The sequence below is a fragment of the Cryptomeria japonica genome, unplaced genomic scaffold (genome assembly GCF_030272615.1).
Source record: "Cryptomeria japonica unplaced genomic scaffold, Sugi_1.0 HiC_scaffold_165, whole genome shotgun sequence".
Taxonomy (NCBI): domain Eukaryota; kingdom Viridiplantae; phylum Streptophyta; class Pinopsida; order Cupressales; family Cupressaceae; genus Cryptomeria; species Cryptomeria japonica.
In genome coordinates, this window is record NW_026728987.1 from 168,960 (window position 1) to 196,603 (window position 27,644).

The window sequence follows — 27,644 nt, forward strand, 5'->3', positions numbered from 1 at the left end:
ACAAACATCATTCTGATAACAATGATACTACTGGGCAGATATGCTATTGTAAATTCTTCGACTGGAGTAAATATATATGCTGCTAGCTTTCTAATCCCACTTTGTGTCATTGTTTACACACTTGCAGGAGGACTGAAGGCTAATTTCTTAGCTAGCTATATACATTCAGTTATTGGTATGCACTTCAAAATTTCAAATAGTTTGATTAAGCATTTTTAGCCATTATTTTTCATGTCTCACTTTACTCTTTTCTAAAATCCTTCTATCTCTAAGCAATTATTCTTTTTAAAAGAAATTTATTACTTACTAATCTACAAAATGCTAGGTGGGTATTGAGTGACCAAACTTGTTCATTTTTCTTCACTCCTCTTCTACAACATAAAGTGAGCTATCTTTCCCCTATCTTTCCCCTTAAAACGATATGAGGAAAAACAACAAATTCACCTTCAAGAGTAATGTGGCATTTCTTCCCACTAATATTAACACATCAATAAACCCTTAGTCCAACATCGAACATGTAAATGAATAATTGCAATAAAAATAATCATTACAATCAATAAATATAATTTCAATAACTTGTCTAATTTAGTATTTTAAAAACCCTGAGATCAGATTCAGATGACTAGATATGGATATATGACAAAAAAATCGAGGACTCAGTTTTATTTTTCATATCAAGTAATAATTCAAATAATTGGTTCATAAACACACCTTCCTTAATATTATTATGTAGAAAGCTTATAGACCTCTAATAATGTTGGTGTAAATTTAAAATAAGACCTATCCAAGAGAGACAAAACCAAAAAATAAAATAAATTTGTTACAATAGTTGAAAACTACACAACACTTGACCATCTCAAGATATGGATCCTAGGACATTTTCATTAGTATACTTTCTAGCAATGCATCTATTGTAACACAATTTCCAAGTTTAATAAATATTAAGGTAGATGATACAATATTCATAACAATTACGATTCAATTTGCAAGAGTTAAATTGAAGACAAAATGGAACACACTTTAGTTTTAAGTGGGCCACATACAAATGCATGGCTCAGGCATACTTGTTGACTCACCTTTCAATCAACTAAAGAAATATGGGTTTCTAGCGATATATTAACCATTAGAATAATCTCCTTTGTCGACAATGTTCTTTTGGTTCTATAAGTTAAGATGCCATGTTTATAATGGAATGGAGGCCTTGCACTTGTGTAAGCTGCTTAGGTACATTACAAGATGCCCTTATTTTGAGTCATATTGCATTGAGAAAATAGAGCAAAACAATAGTGCTCTATTTTATGCATTAATACAGTGTCACGTGATTTATTGATTCAAGTAGATGCCATAATCTTGTCCAGGATTTGATATATTTTCTTTAAAATGAATGAATTTTTTTCCTCAATAATATATATCCTAGGGCCTAGCCAATAGAGTACTTTCACCAGAAATTTTGTTGTGCAACTTATATTCTGTCTAGCTTCTCACCCTTGTCTCATAGACGTATATGTACTCTCAAAGAACCATACTCATTAGATTTGGACATTCTTATTGTTTTCACTTTCAATAAACACCTTGATATATTTGGTTACAAGTCTCCACCAAAAGATGTGTTTGAATATCTTTACATTCCTTAACTATGAAACCTATAAAAGATTTTGGGATTTGGTTTTTTATCATTTCTTCTCAAGCTATTCTGTTTAGAAACTTTTAATTTCTAGCCATATGCTTTTCTTTGAATTACCACAGTGTGGTTGTTAATTATATTAAGAGTATTCTAATAAAGAAAGCCAATGCTATTGCTATTTTTTCTTTAAAATATATAAAGACAATATTACAAGCTTGCATTCAAACAAAAACGCTTCCTTAAGAAAAAAGAAACTGCAGAGTATTAATTATTTTCCATGAAACCAATAATTCTACAATTCTACTAAAGGTAAGAAGCTCAAGAAAGTGACCACATGAATTGAATAAAAAGGATTTAGCTTTGATATTTGTAGGCCCCTTGGTTCTGACTCAAAATGACCCTTACAATTTATCTTTATTTTCTAAACTCAAACATTAATCTAGCTGAAATACAAAAACTTTGACTTTGAGGATTCTTTACAAAGTATGGCAGAAGGTAAGGTATTGGAATTAGCGTTGACTTCCAAATCCATCAATACCCTAGTTAGGAGAGATCTATCTTAACAACATAGACTTGATATAAACTCCTATCGGCCGTACACATTGCACCTTACCCAGGTGCAACCGCTAGTTATATTGAAGCAAATTGTGTGTATTAAGAGATTGGTCTTGTCTAGCATAATTTTTGCATCCCATTTAATTTTGCTAGTTTGATTATTGAATTATTATGTATTAATTTTGGTATTAGAGAATTTCACAGGAGGCGGTCCTCAGTCGGAAGAAATTGAAGCTCCTTAAATGCTAACAGTTGGATGTAATGTCTTTCTAAAATATATAATTAATTGGGTGGGATCGCAATCGTTTAAAGTATAGCCTCTTGGGCTTGTAAATCGGTACAAAAAATGGAGGAATAAAAGAATTTATGTAGGTTGCTTCTTTGAAATCAGTTGGATGCCTGGCGAGTGCCTTCAGCAGGAAAGCCCTGTGGAAACCTTTTACTGTCCGAACAGTAATCATAAATCATGTAGTTCTTCCGCACCCATTCAAGTTTCTCCTGCTCGCTCGCCTCCAACGCCTCTGCAGCGTACCATGAATTCACAGAGCAATCAGAAGAGGCGGAGCATGACTCTGCTTTGAAATTTCCATAGGAGGCAACAAAAGGGGATTTGGTCCAGTCGATCTTCACTGCACCGCCTCTGGTTGCCCAATCATCTGCGTTCCACAGGCTTGAATATATTCTCATCGCTTGATTCTTCGGATATGCAACGCCCAAATCCTCGCTGTTCTTGAACACTCTCACCGGAGTTCCATCCACAGAAAACCAGCAGGGAATCAGAAATACACATTAAACTACAATAATGATGTTAAAACTGGAGGGCAAGGCAAAAGAGGACATTCAGTAGCTGATTTGAAGTTGCAGGGACAACATTAACTTACATAATTTGTTGGGGATTCCAGAGCAGGGAGTAAGTGTGGAAGTCTGCCGTGGGGTCGAACCAGAGGTAGAATTGCTGCTCACGGTTGCCTTTGCCTTGTGAGAAAACATTGGTGTGCATAACATAGGGATCTCTAGATAGATTTCCCAGGAAATCGAAGTCTATTTCGTCGTGTTTATCCCCTTGTGAGGACAGCTGCACCAGACCATGAACATTTTATGACACCGTACTCATAGACAATAAATACTCAATTCCCTGCTGCTGCCCACTACTGATTTGGGGACTACAATAGAAATATGTATGGAAGAGTAAGAGAGAAACTCACATAGTAAGCAGTGACAGTGCCGGCCGAGTTACCAGCCACCAACTTGATTTGCATATCGATTTTTCCAAAGAGATATTCATTCTTAGATTGGAAACCTGAGCCTGTTTTAGTACAGCAGAGGAGGGGTTCAGGAATCGGCATACTGTTAAAATCATATATATGGAGTAAGAAAAAGAGATGAATATCTTAGCAAGCAAATGAGATGATATACCTGAGGACTGATCGAGAGTGAGCTGCAAGCGTTGGCCATTGTCGAGTATCTTAGCACGATCATTTCCCCATGTGATGTCAAAGTCGTTATAAAAATTTGCAGAAACAAGGTGGGAGGAGGAGAGTACAAGGCTTACCAGGAGGAAACATGGTAACAGATCCATTGGAATATCAGGACAAGAGTAGAAAACGTAGTAGTTGTAATAGTGATGGAGGTATGGAAATGTTGAATGGTGATAAGGAAATTCAAATGAGATTTATATATAGACAGGGTCAGGTAACAATGGAAAGTAGCGAGAAATTTCACAGAGAGTTGTTGAAGTGGATGATTTGGAGCGCGCTTTGTATTTATATTTTATGGTACTCGAGTTTCGCTCCACGCGGAATTCTAGCAAGAAGAAGAGCGTGTTTCTCGCATTGCATACGGCTGGCTTAGCTGTGTGCAATATAAAATAGGTGTATTTCATAATTTGGAAAGCCTAGTCAAAATGATTGTCTTGGATGTTGCCCTCCTGATGTAATGAGATGTTCGTGTGGGCAATGTTTATCCAGTTCCTACGATGCACCGACATCTTATGCATACAATACATGTTACACATCTTATGTATACAATACATGTTGAATATACATATAACTGCTTGCCGTGCATCATAGGATCCTATGCATACAATACATGTTACACATCCTATGCATATAATACATTTTACATAGACATATAATTGCATGCAGGTGCATAGTAGGGGTTGGGTAGACAGTACCATTTCCACGTCGGGTCCCTCCGTAGTAATCCAGGCCAAATTTATTTCTTCAGCTAAAAGTGAGGAAAAACAGGTAACATAACGTCAATTTCTTCCCTTATTGCCTCGCGATGATGATCAATGGAACTGTTACATGCCAAGAATAATCACCTAAGCTCTAAGGGTCTGAAACATAAAATTCATTATGACGATAAAGGTTCCAAGATCACGTTCACTACTATTCTCACATTGCTAAATAAATTAGCGAGGTAGTCATTAATTCTAGAAAATTTCTGTTCAATTTATCTTTTTTCAAAAAGACTTTTGATAAATGATGTCAGATTTTAGATTTTTATATGTTTAGTGTAATTATGAAATTAGGTTTTTTTTTATTGAAATTATAAAATTATTGTCACAATAAATAACTATTTTCATATTTTGTTCTTGCCTTAAATATGTCGGTACTCTCTTAAGTCACATTACTTGACATATATTGCTAGTATAGTTATTATGTATTTCACTTGTCTTGACAATAGTGACACAATTGATTGTTTTTTTAAACACCAAGAAATTGCACCTAATCAAGCCAAATTAAATGCACAACCTAGTGTTTGCTTCCTACAATCAAAGAATTAACCAACACAATGACATTTAGTTAGGTCTACTAGTTTATAAGATCCTTGTGATATCCTTTCTTGTCTAAAATTTCATTTGCATGTATGTTTATGAGTAGTAATTTCTTTGACATGCATGTGATCATTCTAGAATTCACACATGCCTTAAAGTAGGAGGAAAATGCAATTGTGAAATTTACATAACCCTACCATTTAGATTTACTTTTATCTCCATTTTGAGATAATGCCTTAATAGATTTACATATTGACAAACAATGTAATCTTATGTGAATTTGGGTTTCTTACATTTTGATTTTACCCATCTATTTGCACAAATTCCTTTTAACTTATCTCCCACCTTATCCACATAAACACATAAATCCTAAAATATTTGTCTAGACTCTACATTATGAATCTATTATGCCTATACATACAAATTTCCCTATCATTCTATTATCCATTTGATTTGACTATATCTATGTCCTAATACATTTCCCAAAAGATGAAGTTGACCCATCAATCATGGATATGACCCATAATTTTTTTAAATTCAATTTCAAAATTTGGCTGAATGTTGCCTATCTTTTCCCCACTATAACTTGAGTAAACAATTATGTACTTGTATTTAAACATATTTAATTGCGCTTATTTTATAAATCATCAAATAACATTGAATACCATTTACATGTATAAAAGAGACATGTTATAAACATTTTGATTAAAGTACCTAAACAGGCCTAGTTTTGCATCACATCACTCTAGAGCATGTACATGGCCAGGGTATATTATTTTTATCTTCTACTTAATCTTTCTCCAAATTGAACTAAGATAATATGTCTCTTAGAAATGCATTGTTATCCCTCCAAAGTTATTTTAGATACCAAGCCGATATTTCGAGTTAAATGGTATAGCACAAAAAGGTAAACCAATTCAAAGAGAAAATCTTCAAATTTAAAAAGATCAAACCCATAGAGAAAAATAAGTGGATATATAGAAGTCCCAAACCCACTGTTTCAACTTAATGTAGAGTGTAAATCTTGCATAGAGTTAAGGAGTTACATGTATAGGTAAAAGATAGGGGAATGAGCCCAATAATAAATAACATTGTGTCATCTATTAATATATACATGTATTAATATAGTCTACCATTTGAAATAGACACAAAAGTAAAGCAAAATCTCATAGGTGTCTAAACCACATTATTGTCTTTTACCTCCACTCTTATGTGCATGTGAATTCTTGAATGACCATGTATCTTAAAGTATATAGAACACAAACATGTGGGTAACCTATAGATAATAAAAAATCAAAGGATATCATAGGAATCCATATCAACTAATGGACCTTACTAATTCTTTATTATCTAGGTTCATCATTTGACATGCACTTTCCATAGCAAAATACAAAATAAAGGAAAATTATATGTTATGGGGAGCTCATACAAAATAATATGTGTGTGTGTGTGTGTGTGTGTGTGTGTGTGTGTGTGTGTGTGTGAGAGAGAGAGAGAGAGAGAGAGAGAGAGAGAGAGAGAGAGAGAGAGAGAGAGAGAGAGAGAGAGAGAGATCATGAAGAGCAATTATATGGAACATGAAAAAGAGAAAGCCTTGAAATAAGATAATGAATGCATCTTTTGAGGACATATTTTTTGTGATGGCACTAGAACAAAGTTTTGATGCAAGAGCATCCCTAGTTCTTGGCAATCTTGCATCAGCCAAAACCATTTTTTTTCAGTTTGTTTCCTGTTTTGCAGTTTCAACATTTCTTTTTGCATTTTCTTGTATTTGCTCACTAGATCTTGCGGAGCTGGTTTTTTCTTCTAGACATGATTATCTCCCTTACCCCACGTCTGTAGGACATTTGGATTTTTTTCCGACAAGTTATCGCTTTCGGATTTTGAGACAGTTTTTAAGCTTAGAACATCAGAACTGTTTGGACCTATTATGCTATTAGCGAATCTTGCAAATCCTTTCCGTAGCTTGTAGAGCTTTACTTCATTGTACCAACGTTCCTTGGCATGTGATTGACCTTGCCTTTGGTTTGCACTTCATTCTTTGGATTCTTCAAAGGATTTTCTTTGGTGGAGGTTGACCTGGTGGTTTTACACATTTCATTTTGTTCATTGGCATTTGATTCTTCTTGGGCCAACATGGATCCCTCTAGATCATATAAATCAATGTAATATAGCTTGTAGAATCAAGTCTTTAGAAATAGAAGATCTATCTTGAGATTAAGAGGTCCAGAGTTGGCCAATACTGTAATTGGAATATGCATGTGTTCAGGCTAGGGATCCAAATCTTGTAACCCACATGTCACCGATAAATTGTAATTGGTTTTCATGATACAATTCAAATAGTTATGCAGTGCGTCTATCATCTTATCTTGTTTCCATTGTGTTTTACTTCTGTTGCACAGTCCAGATTGATATCTTTGAGGTCCCTCCTAACCATGACTGCACCAAGTTTATATTAACAAAATTTTGGTGTCCTAATTTAATTAGATATTCTAATAAATATACACACAAATGTTATATTTGGTATAGAATTAGTAATCCAACTATAAAGGATGAAATACAATTTCAACTAATATTGAGTGTGTCCCCATTTGAAAAATGGGCCATTAATTTCATAGGAACAATTAATCCTCCTACTCAAAATACCTATACAATTTTCACTATAGCTGATATTTAATATATATTACCTAGTGGTTAAAAGTAGAATTGACAAATAATTGCACCATTTAATATTTATAACATTTATTAAATATGCAACCATCATTTCATGGTATAGATGTGTCACGAACCCTATTTTTCCATAATTATTTAATTAGGAAAATAATGTTTATTTTTCGCTAGAGAGAACACAAAGTAGAGGGTGCCAAGGGAGCAAACCATCATGGCTAGCGTGGCATATTGAGATGACTATGTTTTCAATTTGGCTAGCAAAATTCTTGATAAGGATTTGTATTTTTGACAATGGATGAACTACTGAAGGAATACTACCAATTGAACTAGAAGGACCTTGACCTCATGTAGGATAACTTTACTAGAGAGGACACAAAATAGAGTCAGCCATGGGAGCAAGCCATCGTGGCTAGGGTTTCAACCCTTAAATTTCAAACCGTTGAAGAACCCCACTATGGCCTTCATGAAATCCAATAAATTAAAACAAATTATGATTGCTCATGAGGGCAGCCTTCTTGTTTGATAGTGCCCTCTATCATCTGGTTTTTAAACAACCAGAGTGAAAGTAAGGCACCAATTCTTGCATAACAAAACCAATAATAGCTGTACCAGTACCTGTGTCCCTGCCCCCAGCTAGGCAAAAGTTGACTAAGGAAATCCTACCCCAAGAACTGACATGGAAAGTGTACTGTGTCTTTACTTTTAAGGTCAAAATGGAACAAGAAATGTGAATCTCTCCTTGTGGGCCTTTGAAGCAAGAAGCCTTTTATTGATCTTTAAACAGAAATCCTCTCAGGCAAATACAGATGAGCAAGAGGTGGTACTGGCAAAGGTAAAGACTATTGAAGAAGAGGTTGTCGAGGCAAAGCATACTTAATCAGCACAATGATGTACAAGAAGATATGGTGGTGGATTAACAGACGATGGACATTGAGGATGATGTGGCAACAGGGCCCAGCACAAACTTGGGCTGAAATCACCAGGATGACCTCAATGAAAACAAATGGTTGGCTTAAGGACCCACCTCATCATGGACTCCTCTTGTTTTGTTTTGTTTTGTTTTTAGTGCATAAGAAGTTTCTTTGTCTGTGCTTGGATTCGCTTTTGTATAATCTTGTTGTAAAAGTATATCTACCATTTTAAGTTCAGCTATCAAATAGTATAATATTTGACAGTTTGATTCCGGCATTGCAGCTCAAACACATGTCAAGGCTTTTAAAGCCATAGGTACACTTAAAGGTGAGGATCCCTGAAAAAGATCTTCAATTATCTATCCAAAAAAAAAAATTGAGTACAATAACCTAACAGAATAGTAACCTTCACTACGGGCCAAATGTTGAATTATGGATGTTGGAAGCCATAAAAGCAAAAAACTTTTATCAAAAAATTAAGTGACTCACCCAATACTGGGGTACAGTACTATTATTAACTATTTAGGTGTAAATTTTTATTTCCAAGTAAACCGGTTCAAGTACTAAGGGCAATTGGTATGGCATTTAAGCTTTAAGATTAAGAACGATTACCTAAAAACCCTAAAAACTGATTGAATGTTAAAGCATGAACTGTGGGTGCCTTAAAACCTTTAATCAAAAAAGTGTGAGTACCTAACCAAACACCATGGTTGGTATTTGATGTAAATCTAAATTTACAAAACAAAATCGAGTACCAAGGAAAATTGATATGACATTTGAGCTTTAAGATTAAGGACAATAAACAGTGGTGTCCATATACATGATATTATGCCTGACTGAGAAAATCTAAAATATATAATTAAGGACAAAAACTTTATAACCTTAACGTACTTATCAAATGTCATATCACAAACTATGGGAGCTTTAAAAAGTGCATCATCCAGCACTACAGTAATGGCATTTGGTGTAAACTTACAATTGCAATTAAACCAATTTGAGTCCTGAGGACAATTGATATGGCATCTAAACTTTAAGATTAAGGAGAATAACCTAATGACCTTAAATACTGACAAGATGTTACGTTATGGACCTTGGAAGCCACAAAAATCTTGATTCATAATATTCTAAGTGCCTCGCCCAATATTCTGGTGTAAATTTGCATTCTAAACCGATTGGAGTACTGGGCAACTGATATGTGACTTCAGCTTTAGGATTAAGAAAGATAACCTAATAGCCCTCAATTATAGACTTGGACAGCAAAAACTTATTCTTAAAATTGTAAGTGCCTCATGCAACTGTTGTATGCATTTTAGACTAAATCTTAAAATTGCAATCAAACTGACTTGATTACTAACAGCAACTGATATGACATTGGAGCATTCAGATAAGGGACAATAACCTAATAACCTTAGAATACTAACCAAATGGTAAATGATGGACTGTGGAAACCTTGAAATTCGTAATAAATAAAAAAATTGCAAGTGCTTCACCCCAACATGGTGTATGGTGTTTTAGTGTATGTTAAATTTACAAGCAGTTGCTATTTTGGTGTAAATTTCCATTTACAACTAACCCAAGTCTAGAACAGAGAACAAATGACGAGAAATTTGAACTCTAAGCTTAAGGACAATGACCTAAAACCCTTATATACCGATGAAATGTTGAATTATGGACTGTGGAAGCACTCTTAATCAAAGAACTCGTTAAATGTCTCACCCAAACATTGAACGGTATTTTGGTGTAAATTTCAATTTACAAGAAAACCGGTTCTAGAACCGACGACATTTGATACTTTGGTGTAGGTAAACAGATTCGAGTATCAAGGAAAACTGAAACAACATTTAAACTTTAAGATTGAGCTTGATAACCTAATAGCATTAAATACTAATCCAATGTGCCTGATGCACATGCGGGCTGAAATGGTAAAAACGAAACGATAAGAAAAACTTACTCCATGGAAAAGCAGGTCCATGAGGGGAGAATCATAAACCGACTGAATCTGTGGCCTTGTCCAGTCATATCTTGGGCCATTTGTGACGGCTTTCTCTGCCTCAATGCTAGCTGCAGATGAAAAATTTAACAATGGAGAAAAAGAAGAAGAAGTATTATTATTAGCGCATGCAATTGTTGATGTCTGAAGTCGTGGACTGGAACTTCAGAATTGCCTTTATCAGAGCCATTATCTTTTATTTTCTGCTGCAACTGCCGGCAGCCCCGAGGATCGATCCGTTGACCTGCAGAAAAAAAAGAGTAAAAGAGAAAACGAAGAGCTCCTGTTTTCCGGAGCTCCCGAAGTAGTGTAATGAGAGGCTAAATGTCATTAAATCCCTGTTCGGAGAGTTTGTAATTTGTTTGTACTGAGAGAAATCTGCATTTGTTGTTATTTGATTGTACCTTTTGTTTGTACTGAGAGAAATCTGCATTTGTTGTTATTTGATTGTACCTAGTGTTGTCGTGTTTTGTTTAGCTGCGAATTGTGTGGGGGTGGTAGATGAGCTTTCCCAATGACCATGAATTCAATTCCTTAATTTGTTGAGGGGTCGATGGAAAGGATGTGTCTGCATGGAGGTAGATTGACATTACATTATGGAATGTAAGATATATGAGAATATTCGGTATAATTATATAAATATGTTATAAGTTAGCTTTTTAATGATTTAGTTTGAATAGGAGAAAAGATGGAAAAACTTGATAAAGTTATGTGACAAAATTTACAATAGAAGAAGTAAAATCAACAAAAAGTTAGAAATCAACAAGAAATCAATGGTGGGGTTGTCATGTGTTTTGGATGGTTTCAATTTCAATCTTTGATTTCTATAGATTGGTTGGTTTCATGAATGTCAATAAAAACTTTCATGTCAATGTCTTTAAAGACGACAAATCTAATTGAGATCTATATCATGTCAATGTCCTTCAAGACAACAAAGGGAAAATAAATAACACTTTAGATTAATTAAATTAATTAATTTAGATATATTAAAATGAATATATGAAAATAAATAAGTGTATTTATTTGAAAATTTAATGTAGGTATGTTGTGATGGATGTTTAGAGGTGATTCGTTCATGTGAAGAAAAATTAAGCTTAATCAAATGAATGCCTTAGAATCTAGAGGATTATTATAAGTTTGTTTAGTTCACTTCTACAATTGTAGAAACAATCTTTGTGATTGTGCATTTTAACTTAGCCCACAACTTTCAACTTTAATATATAGATTTCAACTCTACCAACTTCTTATATATGTTTTTAAAGTTTGTTTTGGTGTTTGTGATTTGTGTATGTGTATGTGTATGTGTATGTGTATGTGTATGTGTATGTGTATGTGTATGTGTATGTGTATGTGTATGTGTATGTGTATGTGTGTGCGCATGTGTGTTCATGTGTGTTCATCATCATCATCATCATCATCATCATCATCATCATCATCATCATCATCATCATCATTGACTAAATTAGGGATTAGGGTTTTTGTCTTTAGCATGTTAAAATGAAGAACAATGATGCTCACAATGACAAGGCTAATGAGGTGAAGAGAGAGATTGAGGATTGGGGCTAATGCATTTGACATATCAAAACGATGAACACCAAATATTAAAAAAGAAACAAACAACAAGATTAAGAAAACAAAAACCAAAAAGGACCAAGACAAGAACAAACAAGAAAGGGGAATAAAAAATATGGGGAGTGGGGAACTCCCCCCCCCATCCCTCCACCCCACTTTGTCAAGGAAAGAACAAAATAATGTTTGGATGCAAGATACAACAATTATATTCTTCTCACATCACCATCCTCTAGCTTGGCTGAACACTTCTCTCTACACGTGTTTTTAAACATCCAATAATAACCTTACAAGGTGTTATAGAAGGAGACCTCACTTTTTATTTCCCTCTTTTGGGATCTTCCACTGACATTCCAATATAAGTGCTATTGAATAGAAACTATTCCCCAACACATATGCATTAAAAATATGTATTTTAAATCTACGTTTTCCTCCAATAAATGGCATTACAAATCCTCACAATGTCGTATCTTATTCACACTTGAATCTAGCATTAAAAACTTCTCTTCTAATAGCATTCTTTATTCTTTTAAAAACTTTATGTTTTCACGATTATTTTGGATTGGCAACACTATCTTATGTGATATTTCACCAAATTAGTTGACACTCATCTATTCCCCGCTTTCTTTTAATAACTGAAACTTTTATTTGATTTTTTTGAAATAGAATTTGATAATTAACAATAACAATTAAAAGGTTGGAGATTAAATACAAATTCTTCAATTACCCAACCAAGAAATTAAACAATCAAATTAGAGCTTGATTATGCGAAACTAAACGTCAAAAAGATTTTAAATTGCCTTCTATCATAGCTTTTGATCGAACGAACATCTTCTCATGAAAACTAATCACATTATATGAAAATTTTGTTATTTTTTTCAATTTTGACTTAATTGAAATCTATGAACACATACACACATACATATGCACATATACTTGTTGACATATATGTATATGTGCACATAACATATATTGTACACATATATGTAAAATGACATTTCATTAACTCTTGTCCAATATGAATGTTATTGAACTATTACCTAACACATATCGCATTAAAAAATTCTATTTTAAATTGACAATTTTCCTCTAATAAATGAGATTAGAAATCTTTATATATCATATCTTATTTACACTAAAAATCTTAACATTAAAAATTAAAAACTTCTAATGAATTATGAATTGTGTGTTCTTTTTAAGTAGGTAATAGTAGAAGAGAGAATCCAAATAGTTTTGGATCCTTTGTGCATCTCAATCTCCTAAGCTATCTCCTAATTAGCTTATTGAATGTTCACCGAAATTTTATCGTAAACAAGAGTATGAGTATCAAAGATGTAGATATAATAGTTACACTTTGCTGAACTGTCCAAAAGCACACTTAAAAAAGAACCGTTCAAAACTTAGGGTGATTGTTCTTTTGATGACTTAAAATTAAAGTTAAAAGGAAAAGATCATTACTAACTACAGGTATAAAAAAGCACGGTTGAAAGAAATTTGAAACTCTTTGGAAATGCTAAAAAATGAATATTGAGATACATATTCAATTGACCGGGATCTAATAGTTACAAGTATAGCCTCTTGGGCTTGAAAATCGCTACAAAAAATGAATGAATAAAAGAATTGAATTAATGGATTTGGTGAAACTAGTTGTATCTCAATCCTTCGAACTCAGTCGAATGCCTAGCGAGTGCATTCAGCAGGGAAGCCCTGTGGAAACCTTTTACTGTCCGAACAGTAATTGTAAATCATGTAGTTTTCGCGCACCCATTCAAGTTTCTGCTGCTCACTCGACTCCAACGCCTCTGCACCATACCATGAATTCACAGAGCAATCAGAGGAGGCAGAGCATGTCTCTGCTTTGAAATTTCCATAAGATGCCACAAATGGAGATTTGCTCCAGTCGATCTTCACTGCACCGCCTCTGGTTGCCCAATTGTCTGCGTTCCACAGGCTTGAGTATATTCTCATCGCTTGATTCTTCGGATATGCAACGCCCAAATCTTCGCTGTTCTTGAACACTCTCACTGGAGTTCCATCCACAGAAAACCTGCACAATATCAGAAATACACATTATCAACTACAAAAATGATCTTAAAAGTAGAGGGCCAGGCCCGAGAGGACATTCAATAGCTGATTTGAAGTTGCAGGGATTATATTAACGTTACTTACATAATTTGTTGGGGATTCCAGAGCAGGGAGTAAGTGTGGAAGTCTGCTGTTGGGTCGAACCAAAGGTAGAATTGCTGCTCCCGACCGCCTTTTCCTTGTGAGAAAACATTGGTGTGCATAATATAGGGATCTCCAGACAGATTTCCCAGGAACTCGAAGTCTATTTCATTGTGTTTATCCCCTTGTGACGAGAGCTGCAGCAGATCATCACCATTTTATTAGACCATACTCAACTTCCCACAACAATACTACTAGTACTACCCACTACTCATTTCAGGAGTGCAGAGTGAATCGAAGGGGCAAACTTCCATAGTATGCAGTAACAGTACCGGCGGAGTTACCAGGCACCAGCTTGATTTGCATATCAATCTTGCCAAATAGATATTCATTCTTGGATTGGAACCCTGAACCTGTTTTCATACAGCAGAGGCAGAGGAGATAAGGATCCATTCAACATACCGTAAAAATCATATATATATATATATGCAGTAAACATATGAGATAAATACCTGAGGACTGATCGAGAGTAAGCTGCAAGCGTTGGCCATTGTCAAGTATCTTAGCCTGATCATTTCCCCATGTGATATCGAAGTCATTGTAAAAATTTGCAGAGACAAGGTGGGAGAATGCAAGTGCAAGGCTTAAGAGGAGAGCACATAGAATGAGGTCCATTGAAACTGAAGACAAGAATGCAAACCGTATGAGTATTGATAGAGGTAAAGATGATGTGAATGTTGGATTGCAGAAGGAAATCGATGGAATTTATATACATAGGCAGGGTCAGGTAAGAAATGGAAAGTAGCAAGAAATTTCACCTAGAGTTGTTAAAGTGGATGAGTTAGTGCGCGCTTTGTATTTACAGCGAGTAAAGGTTTTGGGATTTGTTGCACTCGGAGATCCAGCTGGAAGAGTGTAGTGTTGAGTACAGGTAGCATAGCTGTGTACATTATGCAACAGCTGGCGTAGGTGTGCGGATTATGAAAGAGGAGTTGTATTCCATAAGTGTGGGTGCAGTTCCGAGGCTACTTAAAATGTAGTTTCTTGGATGTCGACATCTCACCTGTCCACAAAGCGGTCAAACGCCACATACCGCGTGTTTTTTTTAATATTCTTCAAACATGTGAGGAGGACGCTGGTATACTTATTGGAATAGTATTTAATTGTAACGGTAGATTTTGTATACCAATGTCTCTCTTTTTTTTTGAAGAATGGTTTAATAATTGATAGAATATTATATTTAGCTGATAGGTTCTCTGTTTGGGCTTTTGTCCATCAAAGTGTCAGTGTTCTGGTAATTATCGGACTTCCGACATCTTTCCGACCACTCTTCATTTTCAGAGAATGACATGTTTTTGTTTGGGTAGTCACTTGATTTTATGTGTTTTATCATTTATTATCTAGCAGTGAAACTGTACGACTCCAACAGTTTGACAGTGACATTTATGTCGATTGGTGGTGTTTGTTAATATCTTAGGGTTCAGTGAAAGAAATTATGTGATTGTGCAAATTCTTTAGTTACTACCTGAAATTTGTCGTCCTACTTGCTTGGGTGTGTCTTCCTGGCGACAAGTAGTTCAATCATAAGCAACTCAAACCCTAGATGTTTTGCCACGTTCAAGGGTTGTGTGGTTGTTTGTTGGAGAATGTATCTATGCAGACTGTCAGGTATGCCTGCTTCAAACCCTATCCCGAAGATTGTAGGTTATTGGGTTTCTTTTTATTTTGGTTTGGTGGTGTTTTTGAACTCTAAGTATTCTAGCATGTTGGCATTTTGTTAACGGAAATCGGATTTAGGGTGAACTATTTTAGCCCCTTTATCCATCGCCATGAGGAGAAACAACGAATGCAAGAGATAAAAAGAGAAGTCTGGGTTAAGAGTGACAAAAAACAAAAATTTTCACAAAGTGATTCTTCCAACTTTGAGCAGAGCCGTACATCAGGGGAACATGGGCACTTTTGGAGATTCGTATGTTTGCTTGAAACCCTACCTTGTAGATTTGTCGGTTGTTGGGTTTCTTTGTGTTTCATTTCTTTGTTGTTCTTGCAAGTAGGGTTTTATTTTCTAAATCAATGAAATATTCGATTTAAACATTGGTTTGCTTTCTCTATTTTGTCATTTTCCCCACGAAACAACTATATAGAAAAGGGTCGCAGAGATAGATCCAAGTGTGCATGGCTTGTTTTGGGTATGGTGATTTTAATCGTTGGATCGCCTTGAATAGAGAGGCCTCCAAGTTTGGTTGTTGTGTTGAACCTGTAGTCTCTTTTGTTTCTGTTAGAATAGTTGTCAAAGGAGCCTGCTCCCCTGAAATGGGGGCGCTTCCTTCTTTAATGTCTATCTGAATCGGTGATAAGTTGTCAGCTATAAGGGCTAGCATTCCAATATTGTGATTCCTATGAGCCAATAAAGGACTTGTGAGATGGGGAATTGGGATCCCCATTGATCCCTGGCGCGGTAGGATGTCCAACCCAGATAATGTGTCCAACTACAAGACCTAACAAGAATATTGCAAGCACTAACAATTATTTGCTTACCTAAAGCTTAAGCATTTGCATGCATGTAACAAATCCCAATGATATCTTCAAGAATGTCGTAAGTAAGAAATTTTGAGCATTGTTTAAACAGAGCATGCGATAATTAAATATTTAATTTGTGGTGTCTAAACTAAATATTTAATGTCTATCTAAATCGGTGATAAGTTGTCAGCTATAAGGTCTAGCATTCCAATATTGTGATTCCTATGAGCCAATAAAGGACTTGTGAGATGGGGAGTTGGGATCCCCATTGATCCCTGGCGCGGTAGGATGTCCAACCTAGATAATGTGTCCAACTACAAGACCTAACAAGAATATTGCAAGCACTAACAATTATTTGCTTACCTAAAGCTTAAGCATTTGCATGCATGTAACAAATCCCAATGATATCTTCAAGAATGTCGTAAGTAAGAAATTTTGAGCATTGTTTAAACAGAGCATGCGATAATTAAATATTTAATTTGTGGTGTCTAAACTATATGGTATGTGTTTAAATTTCAACTTTGCCCACCTAACTTGCTATCAATATACTAGCAAATCTTTGTTTCTACAAAAGGTGTTTCTTGTATCTTCAAGATACACACTAATTTCTTAGGTTGAATATTTTATCAGCTTTGAAAAAGAGAGGTATAATGGTTTCAATTGATTTCAACAAGTCACCCAACTGGAGAAGATCTCTTATTCTAGTTGAGAGTGCTGAAGAATTGGCTAAAACGTACCTTCAATAAGTTCCAGATAGATATGTGAAAAGTGATGAAGAGAGACGAGCAATCATTGAATTTGCATTTGATCTATTTGACTCAGAAAAATAATATTGTCATTGATATGTGTGAGATTGCACAAGAACACCATAGAGAAGAAGAGATCGGAAAAATGGCCAAGGCTTCTGAAGAATGGGGATTCTTTCACATATTATAATATAGATTTTCCATAAAATCAATAAGATTTCCTAGATATTCCATTTCTGTCTTTATTGACTAAAAATAAATCTATACTAAGAATTTGTTTCAGAAACAAGACTAAAGTTTTTGTTTCATGTTTTAACAATCTGTAATGTGAGATCTATTGCGAGGAGTCATTTCTAGACAGCTCTAATATCCTATCTTTTATTTTTATTATTATTTAACTATATTTAATATTATTAAACATTGATAGAGTTTTGAAAGGATTTAACAAACATTTTTTGCAAAGATAAGATCAATTAAATTTAGTCTAACAAATAATGGTGAAATTGTTACAAGAATCAACAACACAAATATTGAAAAGCAGTAGGTACCACCAAAAAAAATATTAAATAGTACAAGACCAAGCACTCGACAAAAAAAAATACATGACAATAGATATCTGGAGAACTTTGAACCCTAGAAGCAGTCCTTCACACTAAATTTATAAAAAAAATATTCTTCTTAACCATTCTTTCATAGAACTTCAAATCTGAAAAACCATGCCTCCAAATCTCTTTCAACCTTACACTAAAATGCTTTTCTCCAATAAACCCTTCATTCCATATACTGAAAACATACTCTCATTCTGTCGTGAGTCGAAATCATCTAAATCTGAAATGTTTATTACTAATATATTATTAATTTTAATTATATTAATAGTAAATAAAGTGAAGATGTATTGAGATAGTCAGAATCCTTATTTTGGTGAAATGTTTAGCAGTTCGTAATTAGTACAAACAAATTTCTATGCGTACAACACTATGTTGGCTACAACGTATTTGTCAAACACATGAAAATCAACTTGGATACAACCACTTCATTTCATCCTTTGCTATAATTTATCTTATTTTGTAATGTTGTTTGTTTGGTTTTCTAAGACCAATAATTTGATTTTCTCTGTCATCTCTTAGAATATGTGAACTAGGTGGAGAAAGCTATTATGAGAGGAGAGAGATATGTTGCTATCATGAGAGGAGCCATACAAGTTTATTCAAATATAAGTATTGGTGCCCCGGCATAATAAGTCATGCACTATTTTTCTCTTGCTATGTGTTTTGTAGTGTAGTATCAGACTTTTGCTAATGGTTTTTTTTTAAATTGAGGTAAAAGAGTGGTTTTTGAAAGAGTCTCAACTTGTTTATACAAAAAATTAGATTTAAAATATTAATTTAAAAAAAATAAATTCGTCATTATCATCATTACAATCAACCTTTCAGTAACAATTGACAATTTGAACACAACATACCTATAGTTTATGTGAGTGATACAATTGACAAGTTTTAATTATACATAGTCTTGTATTATGTTTGATGAATTCAACATAGTCAAATGGTTTTGATGATACAACTATTGTTATTCTAAAATGTTAGTCTGGTGTTTTGAAGTTCATGATGTTGTTAAGGCTACCAAAAAGCCAAAGAATCCACGCACCAATACCAGAAGTGGTTCACAACATGATAAAGTAGATTGGATGGATATTTTCTTTTTTTTTGATGAAATATATATACTAATAAATATTTTTTCTTGAAAAAAGTAAGCTTTTAGATTTGAAATCTTTATTTTTGTTGTTGCGCCAGTGGTATCCTTAAGGGGCGAGTTGAGATTTGAAATCTTAATAATTATTAATTAAAAATAAAAAATAAATCTATGGATCATTATCTTCATTATAGTCCATCTCTCATAAATAATTGAGAAATTGACCACAACATACCTGCAATTTAAGTGTGTGATACAATTGTGGAACTTCTATATCATTATTTTTTCTTTAGATAATCTTTTATTATGTTGTTTGATGAAATTAGCATTACCAAATGATTTTGATGATATAGCTAAGGACTATTATTCTAAAACTTTGGTTTGGTGTTTTGTGGTTCAGGCTTCTGTCAAGACTACCAAAGATCCATAGAGTCTAGACACAAATCTAGGAAGTGGATCACAACATAATAAAATAACCACAAAGAAAATAGGAGCATAAAGCAAATAGAAGCATAATAAGTCAATGCATACAACAAATAGGAGAGGTATGGTAAATTTATGCATAGATTAGGGTAGTGAAAGCTTTGTATTCTGATTGCCTCGGTGTTGGCACTCAGATGGGGAAAATAAAAGTTGTATTCATGGCTTGCTTCACTTGTATCACATGTTTTCCCTTATCATCTTTGGTAATAGATCAAGATATTAATATGAAAATATGGTCGCAATGTGTTTTGGACTTACAACAAACGAATGCAACTATAATTGCCATACACTAAAAGCTATTTGCTTTAAAAAATGTTTCTATGCTATTAGAAAGTGGGCAATAATAGTATAAAAGTTCGTAGTTCAATACATTGGTAGATGAAGTTTGAAATATGTTGTTGAGAGAATAAGAAATTTCAAGTAATCAGAGCATTCAATCTACACTCTGTTTCAAATTTTGAAATTCAAAACCAACTCTTTCAATTTAAATTTCAATTTAATCACCAAATTAAAATTTTGGAAAGGAAATCACATTGTGCGTCTATTGGCCACCTCAGTCCTCCCCGTGCCCATTACACTTACCATTCAAGGTCATCCTCAATGCCTGACTTGTGATGCATACACTCCTTTATGTCATGCAACTTGTCAAACTAACTTAAGATTAAAAACAAATGCAACAGACTAAAAAGTTTCAAAAGAATAAGGCAAAAGAACATACAAAACACAATAAATATCCGTTAAAAACCAAAGCAGTTATAGAGGATTTGATTTATATTGTAACAAGATAGGTTCATTGAGATTTTCCTTCTTGTCTAAATTCCTTTGCTTCTCCCCGGTCCACTCCTCATTTCCATCATTCCGTCTCAGTTATTGACCAATCGGAAAAAAGATTCAAAACTGTTGTCTGATATTGTTTTCAAACTTTGCCAAGCTCTTCTGGTTAATTATTGGATTCACTTCTATAACCGTTACCATATTGAAGTACTGCATATTGGGGAACATATAATTTCACTTTTCTTTCCCTTGTTTGTACTAATGCTAGAGGAACGTACTTCTAAAAAACTATATAAAAATTGAATGACAATGCACAATGGCTGCAAGGAATCAATTCAATTAACAATTTTCAATATTATACTAAATTATTAGATTAAACAACTTTTCCATTAATCCTAGTCTATTTAAGACTTTTAGTTTTCATCATTATGGATTTAGTATATATTTTCTCTATTTACTTTCAGCTTCTGATTTTTGGTTTACAAATACAAATGTTGATGGAATTGTTCATAGCTGTAGATTAAATGACTTTTTGCTAAAGTATAGTCTATGTAAGACTTTAAGTTATGGTATCATATAGAAACATTGAAACATTTAAATGTTGAAGGAATTGCTCACAACAATAGTCAAATCCAAATACAAACATTGAAAGAGTTGTTCACAATATCACAAACATTGTAGCCATCAGAACAACAACTGCTTGTACTCCACCTCAAAACCGTATGCCAATTCTTCACCCATCTCTTTGCCTCTAGGGTAAGTTCACAAAGATGGTGGTCAAAAAGGGGGGTATAAGTGGACACTTTTTTTTTTTTTTTTTTTTCTGAAATCAGGTGAACCTGAACTTGGAGGCAAAATTTGAAAGTCATCCACTCAAGATATGAAGATAATCAAAGAACAAATATTGTATTACTCTAAATCTAGTTTCCAAACTACTAAACGTTTTCAAAATTGGATAAGATTAAGGGGGTCAAATCCTTCTCACACGAAAAACTGACCCTGATTTTTTCTGAAAAACATAACATAGTGTCTGACGTGCGCATCAAAAAATTCATAGTTAGATTTAGTATTTTGACAAATCCTTTGGCATAAAGATAGTTAAGAGTGGGCACTAGAAGATGTGTGTTTTTTTGTAATTTTTTGTTGAGTATTTTTTTTTTTTAATGATTTTTCCAATCGAGCACATCCTGAAAATTAGGTACCTGTTTGTGCACAAAGCATAAGTTGCACTAAACAAATCGAAAATACAATTTTTTTTTTAAAATTGTAAAGAATAAAGTGCGCTACAACAATGTATAAAGTTTTTTAAATTTGGATAAGTATATCAAAAGTTATTCAAAAAATGGTGCACCTATGTCTGTGAGAACTATGGAGACACTAGTAAAAGAAATTCAATAATAATATGTTGTTGTTGTTCAAATTGAAAACAAATTATATGGTTAGAAAGCTCAAAAGATGGGTGAAAATATGGTGGCAATTTTAGAAATACCCACTTTATGAAGTGTAAACCTGATGATGACAAAGTCGATAAACCAAGTTGATAAAATAAAACACGTCAAAAATGAGAGAAATGGAGGGAAATCAAACTTCCAATCCATAGCTTTGTCATCCAGGCCAATTTCCAAGCCTAAACAGTCAAAAGCACGTACGGGGTACTTATGGTTTAAAAAGCGCGTACGGGGTACTTATAGTGTAAGCAGCGCGTATGTGCTTGTTTCCCTATAAACAGCGTGTACGCGCTACCTTTACTATAAACAGAATGTACACGCTATTTTATAATATGATATTCTGTGTATAATATGTGTATAATATGACATTGTATGTATAATATGTGTATATACATATAATATGTGTATAATATGACATTGTATATATAATATGTTTATATACATATAATATATGTATATATATAATATATTAAACATATATATACACATGTAAGTGTATCATCTCTCCCTCTCAAACGCATACAAGGTCTCTCTCTCTCTCTCTCTCTCTCTCTCTCTCTCTCTCTCTCTCTCTCTCTCTCTCTCTCTCTCTTCCTCCATACCCCATCCCTCTTTCTCTTCTTCTCTTCCTCCATACCCCACTGCAACTATGTTTGCACTTCTATAAAGTAAGTGAATTTATTTCTTGTCTGCAACTTCCTCTTTGATTTTTATCATGTATCCTCTCCTAAAAAAATTGACTGATGGATTTTTGTGTGTATATTGAATAGGAGGAATAGGGTTTGAAATTGAACCACGGGTGTATTACCGTGACAAACAAGGAAACCTGTAGCAATATTCTTCTCGAATGTGTTTTTAATGAGCAGAGCAGATGTGGAAAATAGTGTCAACAAAGCAACATGATGAGTCAGAGTACCTACAATATGTTTTTCAGAAGAAAACAACAGGTAGGAAAAGAAAGAGGGAGAGTAACACAGATGATGTCCTGTACAATGATAGTGGTGGGTATGCGAGAGTTCCCATGTTGTTACACAACGCCTGTCACCTAAAGAAATTAAAGTTTGTTGTGAGCATGGTAGTGGTAGTATATGATGATCATCATGATAAGTGTGAGATGACATCATGATAAGCATGGATAAAGTGTAATCATCATTGACATGTTAAAATAAGATATAACCATGGTTAGGATAAATATGTGGCAGTCATAAGATATAATCATAAGATAAACCATGGTTATCAAAAACATGTGATAGTCATAAGATATAACCGTAACAAGAATAAAGGAAAACATAATCATCACAAGAAAAGATCATGTGATTGAAAATATACAACCAAGCATACTAATTGGTAGATGCAATCATGAGAATTATGTAGATCATATAATGTGTAAACATACCATCATCAATATAGAAATATGTTGAATGCTATAGAGGATATATTCTCCAAGTGGGAGATATGCAATATAACATATGAAAATAAGTTAATGTATTTGGGTTGAGCATGGATAATCCAAGATTCAAATATGTGATTATCATCAATCAAATTATCTTCATCTTGATTATGTTCTTTGTAAACACCCTCTAGGAAGTGGCTTTCATTGTGATAGGAAAGTGTTCTCTTAGTAAAGATTGTTGAAATAGGTGCAATGTGTACTTTATCTTTCTTTACATAATGTTTTTGGATGTGACTCCATGGATGTAGTTTGTTTTTTATTATCAATGGAATTTTGTTTTGGAACACATGTAGTAGAATATTTAGAAGATGAAGCAATCAGGTTGTTAAATATTAGTTTATTTGCTTTCTGTGGAAGATAAGGATGAAATCTTCCTTGCTTTTCTTTTGTGATTAATGAGAAATGAAATATTCTTATTTGTCTTCATGTGAAGGGTAAGAATTAAATTTTTGTTTTTTTTCTTCTCTTGTAATTGTATGTGAGAAATAAGGACATCCATTGTCCTCAAGAGGCTCATCAATATCAAAATTTTCTCTCTTAGGAAGGGTTCCAAATGCAATTTATTTTAGGCCTCGCGTCTTTCTTTCATATAACTCATCATTGATTCTTCAATTCTCATCAAAATGTATAGTATTTAAATCATGTTTTTTTTTTTTTTGAGCACTTATAAATAAGCTTGTTAGAAGTCTCTATATGTGTATGTGTGTGTGGATGGGTGTGTGCATGTGTGTTCATGTGTGTGTGCGTGTGCGTGTGTATGTGTATGTGTACGTATGTATAATGACTTATTCATAGACATATATTTAATAAATAAAATGATATTTCATAAGCAAGGACATATGGTTCTCTCTCTACTTTGACAATATTATCCCAATGAACATATTTCAAACATTAGTGTACCATATAAGATACTTATTTTAACTATTCAAGCCATAGTATACCACATGACATAAATAATCTACTAAAAAAAGTGATAATTTGAATAAGATATTCGTCACTTTAAGACCCACTTGTATAGGAAAGATGATGTAACCCATAATAGGCATTGGTCATTTGAAATGAAATTCTATAATGTATATAGCTATATTGATGAAAATGATGGTCATGTAAAAAATCTATCATAAAATGTTATACGAATTTATTGGGTCAATAAAGATACTATCTGACCATACACGTACAATGATTCATATTATTTGTTATTTGGTATGTCATTATCATAAAAGGAAATCACCGAAGAAGAGGGAGGAGAAAATCTCTATCATGCGACATACCCACAAAAGAATTTATGTAACTAGATATGTTGAAAAATTAACATTATATCAGATCTTTCTTGTTTCTATTTATATGCATATGTGTCATATTAGCAGCGAGGCACTCAAACAACTAAAGAATATATCCATATTGTGAGATTGATTATACAAAGTAAAAGGATTTGTATACAAATATGTTTTGATTGGAAGTAGTTAACTTTAGGTTTTCCCATCATTAACACTTTCAAATTAATCATATTATTGTTAATTGAGTCATATATTATTTAATACCATATAAATTTGTGTATGATTTCCATTGACTCTAAGATAACTAATGGATGAATTATCATTATAATATCAAGTACAACCCTCTAGACAGATCTAATTGGAAAGTAGGAAGAAGATTAATCAAGTTAGAATTAAGTAAAGTCTATTAAAGAACATGATTAATAGGTCTAGTCAACTTGGTAAACTTTGTAGAAATTCAAGGCATGAAACAAATAACTTTATAGAAGTTGTGGCAATATAATGAGTACTTGGTTCACTCTCTTTCTTACTATACCCCTTTGAAAACTATTTGGATCTCTTTTTCTTACTATACCCCTTTGGAAACTATTTGGATTTTAAAATTTTGATGGATAGATAAGCATACCTTGGGCTATGCCATTTCAAACATATCTAGAATTTTCAAAAGAAAAAGGAAGATGAGAACGACGGGTAAATGAACCATGGGATGCAAATGACAAACAAACACATGCCACGAAGAGGAAATGAATTGATGAAACACATAACTGATGAGAACACTTAGAAAGGTAGGATCAAACGAGGTAGGGTTTTAAAGAGAATTTGTAGAGATAGGATTTATCATAATGTTAATTATGACTGAGTCCCTAAAAACCATGTTTAATTACCAATAGACCACAAACTCTTAAAAGCCAAATGCAATTAATGCTCAACAAGCATGATAAATGCATCATCGGATAGTGTTCATGTAGATATAATAGTTTAGACTCTGCTAAACTGTCCAAAAGAACACTTAAAAAAGAACCGTTCAAAAATTACAATAGTATCGCCCTATTAGTTACCATAGGGTGATTGTTCTTTTGATATGAATTAAAATTAAAGTTAAAAGAAAAGATCATTACTAACTATAGCCATAAAAAAGTCCACGGTTGAAAGAAATTTTAAACTCTTTGGAAATGCTAAAAAATGAATATTGAGATACATATTCAATTGACCGGGATCTAATAGTTACAAGTATAGCCTCTTGGGCTTGAAAATCGCTACAAAAAATGAATGAATAAAAGAATTGAATTAATGGATTTGGTGAAACTTGTTGTATCTCAATCCTTCGAACTCAGTCGAATGCCTAGCGAGTGCATTCAGCAGGTAAGCCCTGTGGAAACCTTTTACTGTCCGAACAGTAATTGTAAATCATGTAGTTTTCGCGCACCCATTCAAGTTTCTGCTGCTCACTCGACTCCAACGCCTCTGCACCATACCATGAATTCACAGAGCAATCAGAGGAGGCGGAGCATGTCTCTGCTTTGAAATTTCCATAAGATGCCACAAATGGAGATTTGCTCCAGTCGATCTTCACTGCACCGCCTCTGGTTGCCCAATTGTCTGCGTTCCACAGGCTTGAGTATAATCTCATCGCTTGATTCTTCGGATATGCAACGCCCAAATCTTCGCTGTTCTTGAACACTCGCACTGGAGTTCCATCCACAGAAAACCTGCACAATATCAGAAATACACATTATCAACTACAAAAATGATGTTAAAAGTAGAGGGCCAGGCCAGAGAGGACATTCAATAGTTGATTTGAAGTTGCAGGGATTATATAAAAATTACTTACATAATTTGTTGGGGATTCCAGAGCAGGGAGTAAGTGTGGAAGTCTGCTGTTGGGTCGAACCAAAGGTAGAATTGCTGCTCCCGACCGCCCTTTCCTTGTCAGAAAACATTGGTGTGCATAATATAGGGATCTCCAGACAGATTTCCCAGGAACTCGAAGTCTATTTCATCGTGTTTATCCCCTTGTGACGAGAGCTGCAGCAGATCATCACCATTTTATTAGACCATACTCGACTTCCCACAACAATACTACTAGTACTACCCACTACTCATTTCAGGAGTGCAGAGTGAATCGAAGGGGCAAACTTACATAGTATGCAGTAACAGTACCGGCGGAGTTACCAGGCACCAGCTTGATTTGCATATCAATCTTGCCAAATAGATATTCATTCTTGGATTGGAACCCTGAACCTGTTTTCATACAGCAGAGGCAGAGGAGATAAGGATCCATTCAACATACCCTAAAAATCATATATATATATATGCAGTAAACATATGAGATAAATACCTGAGGACTGATCGAGAGTAAGCTGCAAGCGTTGGCTATTGTCAAGTATCTTAGCCTGATCATTTCCCCATGTGATATCGAAGTCATTGTAAAAATTTGCAGATACAAGGTGGGAGAATGCAAGTGCAAGGCTTAAGAGGAGAGCACATAGAATGAGGTCCATTGACAACTGAAGACAAGAATGCAAACCGTATGAGTATTGATAGAGGTAAAGATGATGTGAATGTTGGATTGCAGAAGGAAATCGATGGAATTTATATACATAGGCAGGGTCAGGTAAGAAATGGAAAGTAGCAAGAAATTTCACCTAGAGTTGTTAAAGTGGATGAGTTAGTGCGCGCTTTGTATTTACAGCGAGTAAAGGTTTTGGGATTTGTTGCACTCGGAGATCCAGCTGGAAGAGTGTAGTGTTGAGTACAGGTAGCATAGCTGTGTACGTTATGCAACAGCTGGCGTAGGTGTGCGGATTATGAAAGAGGAGTTGTATTCCATAAGTGTGGGTGCAGTTCCGAGGCTACTTAAAATGTAGTTTCTTGGATGTCGACATCTCACCTGTCCACAAAGCGGTCAAACGCCACATACCGCGTGTTTTTTTTAATATTCTTCAAACATGTGAGGAGGACGCTGGTATACTTATTGGAATAGTATT

General features: G+C 34.1%; 2 protein-coding genes and 1 pseudogene across 2 annotated transcripts; all 3 read right to left on the bottom strand.

The window, feature by feature from the left end:
- Positions 1-2,073: 2,073 nt before the first annotated feature.
- Positions 2,074-3,813, bottom strand: LOC131867201 (xyloglucan endotransglucosylase protein 1-like). Its single transcript, XM_059215504.1, has 4 exons — positions 3,596-3,813; positions 3,385-3,485; positions 3,061-3,254; positions 2,074-2,945 (listed from the first exon to the last, which is right to left on the bottom strand). The coding sequence occupies exons 1-4, from the start codon at positions 3,756-3,758 to the stop codon at positions 2,567-2,569; spliced, it is 837 nt and encodes a 278-aa protein (XP_059071487.1). The 5' UTR covers positions 3,759-3,813; the 3' UTR covers positions 2,074-2,566.
- A 9,796-nt stretch (positions 3,814-13,609) lies between these two features.
- On the bottom strand, positions 13,610-15,010 carry LOC131867214 (xyloglucan endotransglucosylase protein 1-like). The gene is made up of 4 exons (XM_059215507.1): positions 14,777-15,010; positions 14,577-14,677; positions 14,268-14,461; positions 13,610-14,145 (listed from the first exon to the last, which is right to left on the bottom strand). The coding sequence occupies exons 1-4, from the start codon at positions 14,937-14,939 to the stop codon at positions 13,779-13,781; spliced, it is 825 nt and encodes a 274-aa protein (XP_059071490.1). The 5' UTR covers positions 14,940-15,010; the 3' UTR covers positions 13,610-13,778.
- A 10,820-nt stretch (positions 15,011-25,830) lies between these two features.
- Positions 25,831-27,280, bottom strand: LOC131867209 (xyloglucan endotransglucosylase protein 1-like; annotated as a pseudogene).
- Positions 27,281-27,644: the final 364 nt, after the last annotated feature.

What these genes read in the sequence shown, in the direction of transcription:
- LOC131867201 (XM_059215504.1), bottom strand. Translation starts at nt 3,758, where the DNA reads ATGGATCTGTTACCATGTTTCCTCCTGGTAAGCCTTGTACTCTCCTCC. An exon ending in GCACTGTCACTGCTTACTAT is followed by an intron (nt 3,255 to 3,384) that starts GTGAGTTTCTCT and finishes GGTCTGGTGCAG; the next exon opens with CTGTCCTCACAAGGGGATAA. An exon ending in TGGAATCCCCAACAAATTAT is followed by an intron (nt 2,946 to 3,060) that starts GTAAGTTAATGT and finishes GATTCCCTGCTG; the next exon opens with GTTTTCTGTGGATGGAACTC.
- LOC131867214 (XM_059215507.1), bottom strand. Translation starts at nt 14,939, where the DNA reads ATGGACCTCATTCTATGTGCTCTCCTCTTAAGCCTTGCACTTGCATTC. An exon ending in TACTCTCGATCAGTCCTCAG is followed by an intron (nt 14,678 to 14,776) that starts GTATTTATCTCA and finishes GTATGAAAACAG; the next exon opens with GTTCAGGGTTCCAATCCAAG. An exon ending in TGGAATCCCCAACAAATTAT is followed by an intron (nt 14,146 to 14,267) that starts GTAAGTAACGTT and finishes GATATTGTGCAG; the next exon opens with GTTTTCTGTGGATGGAACTC.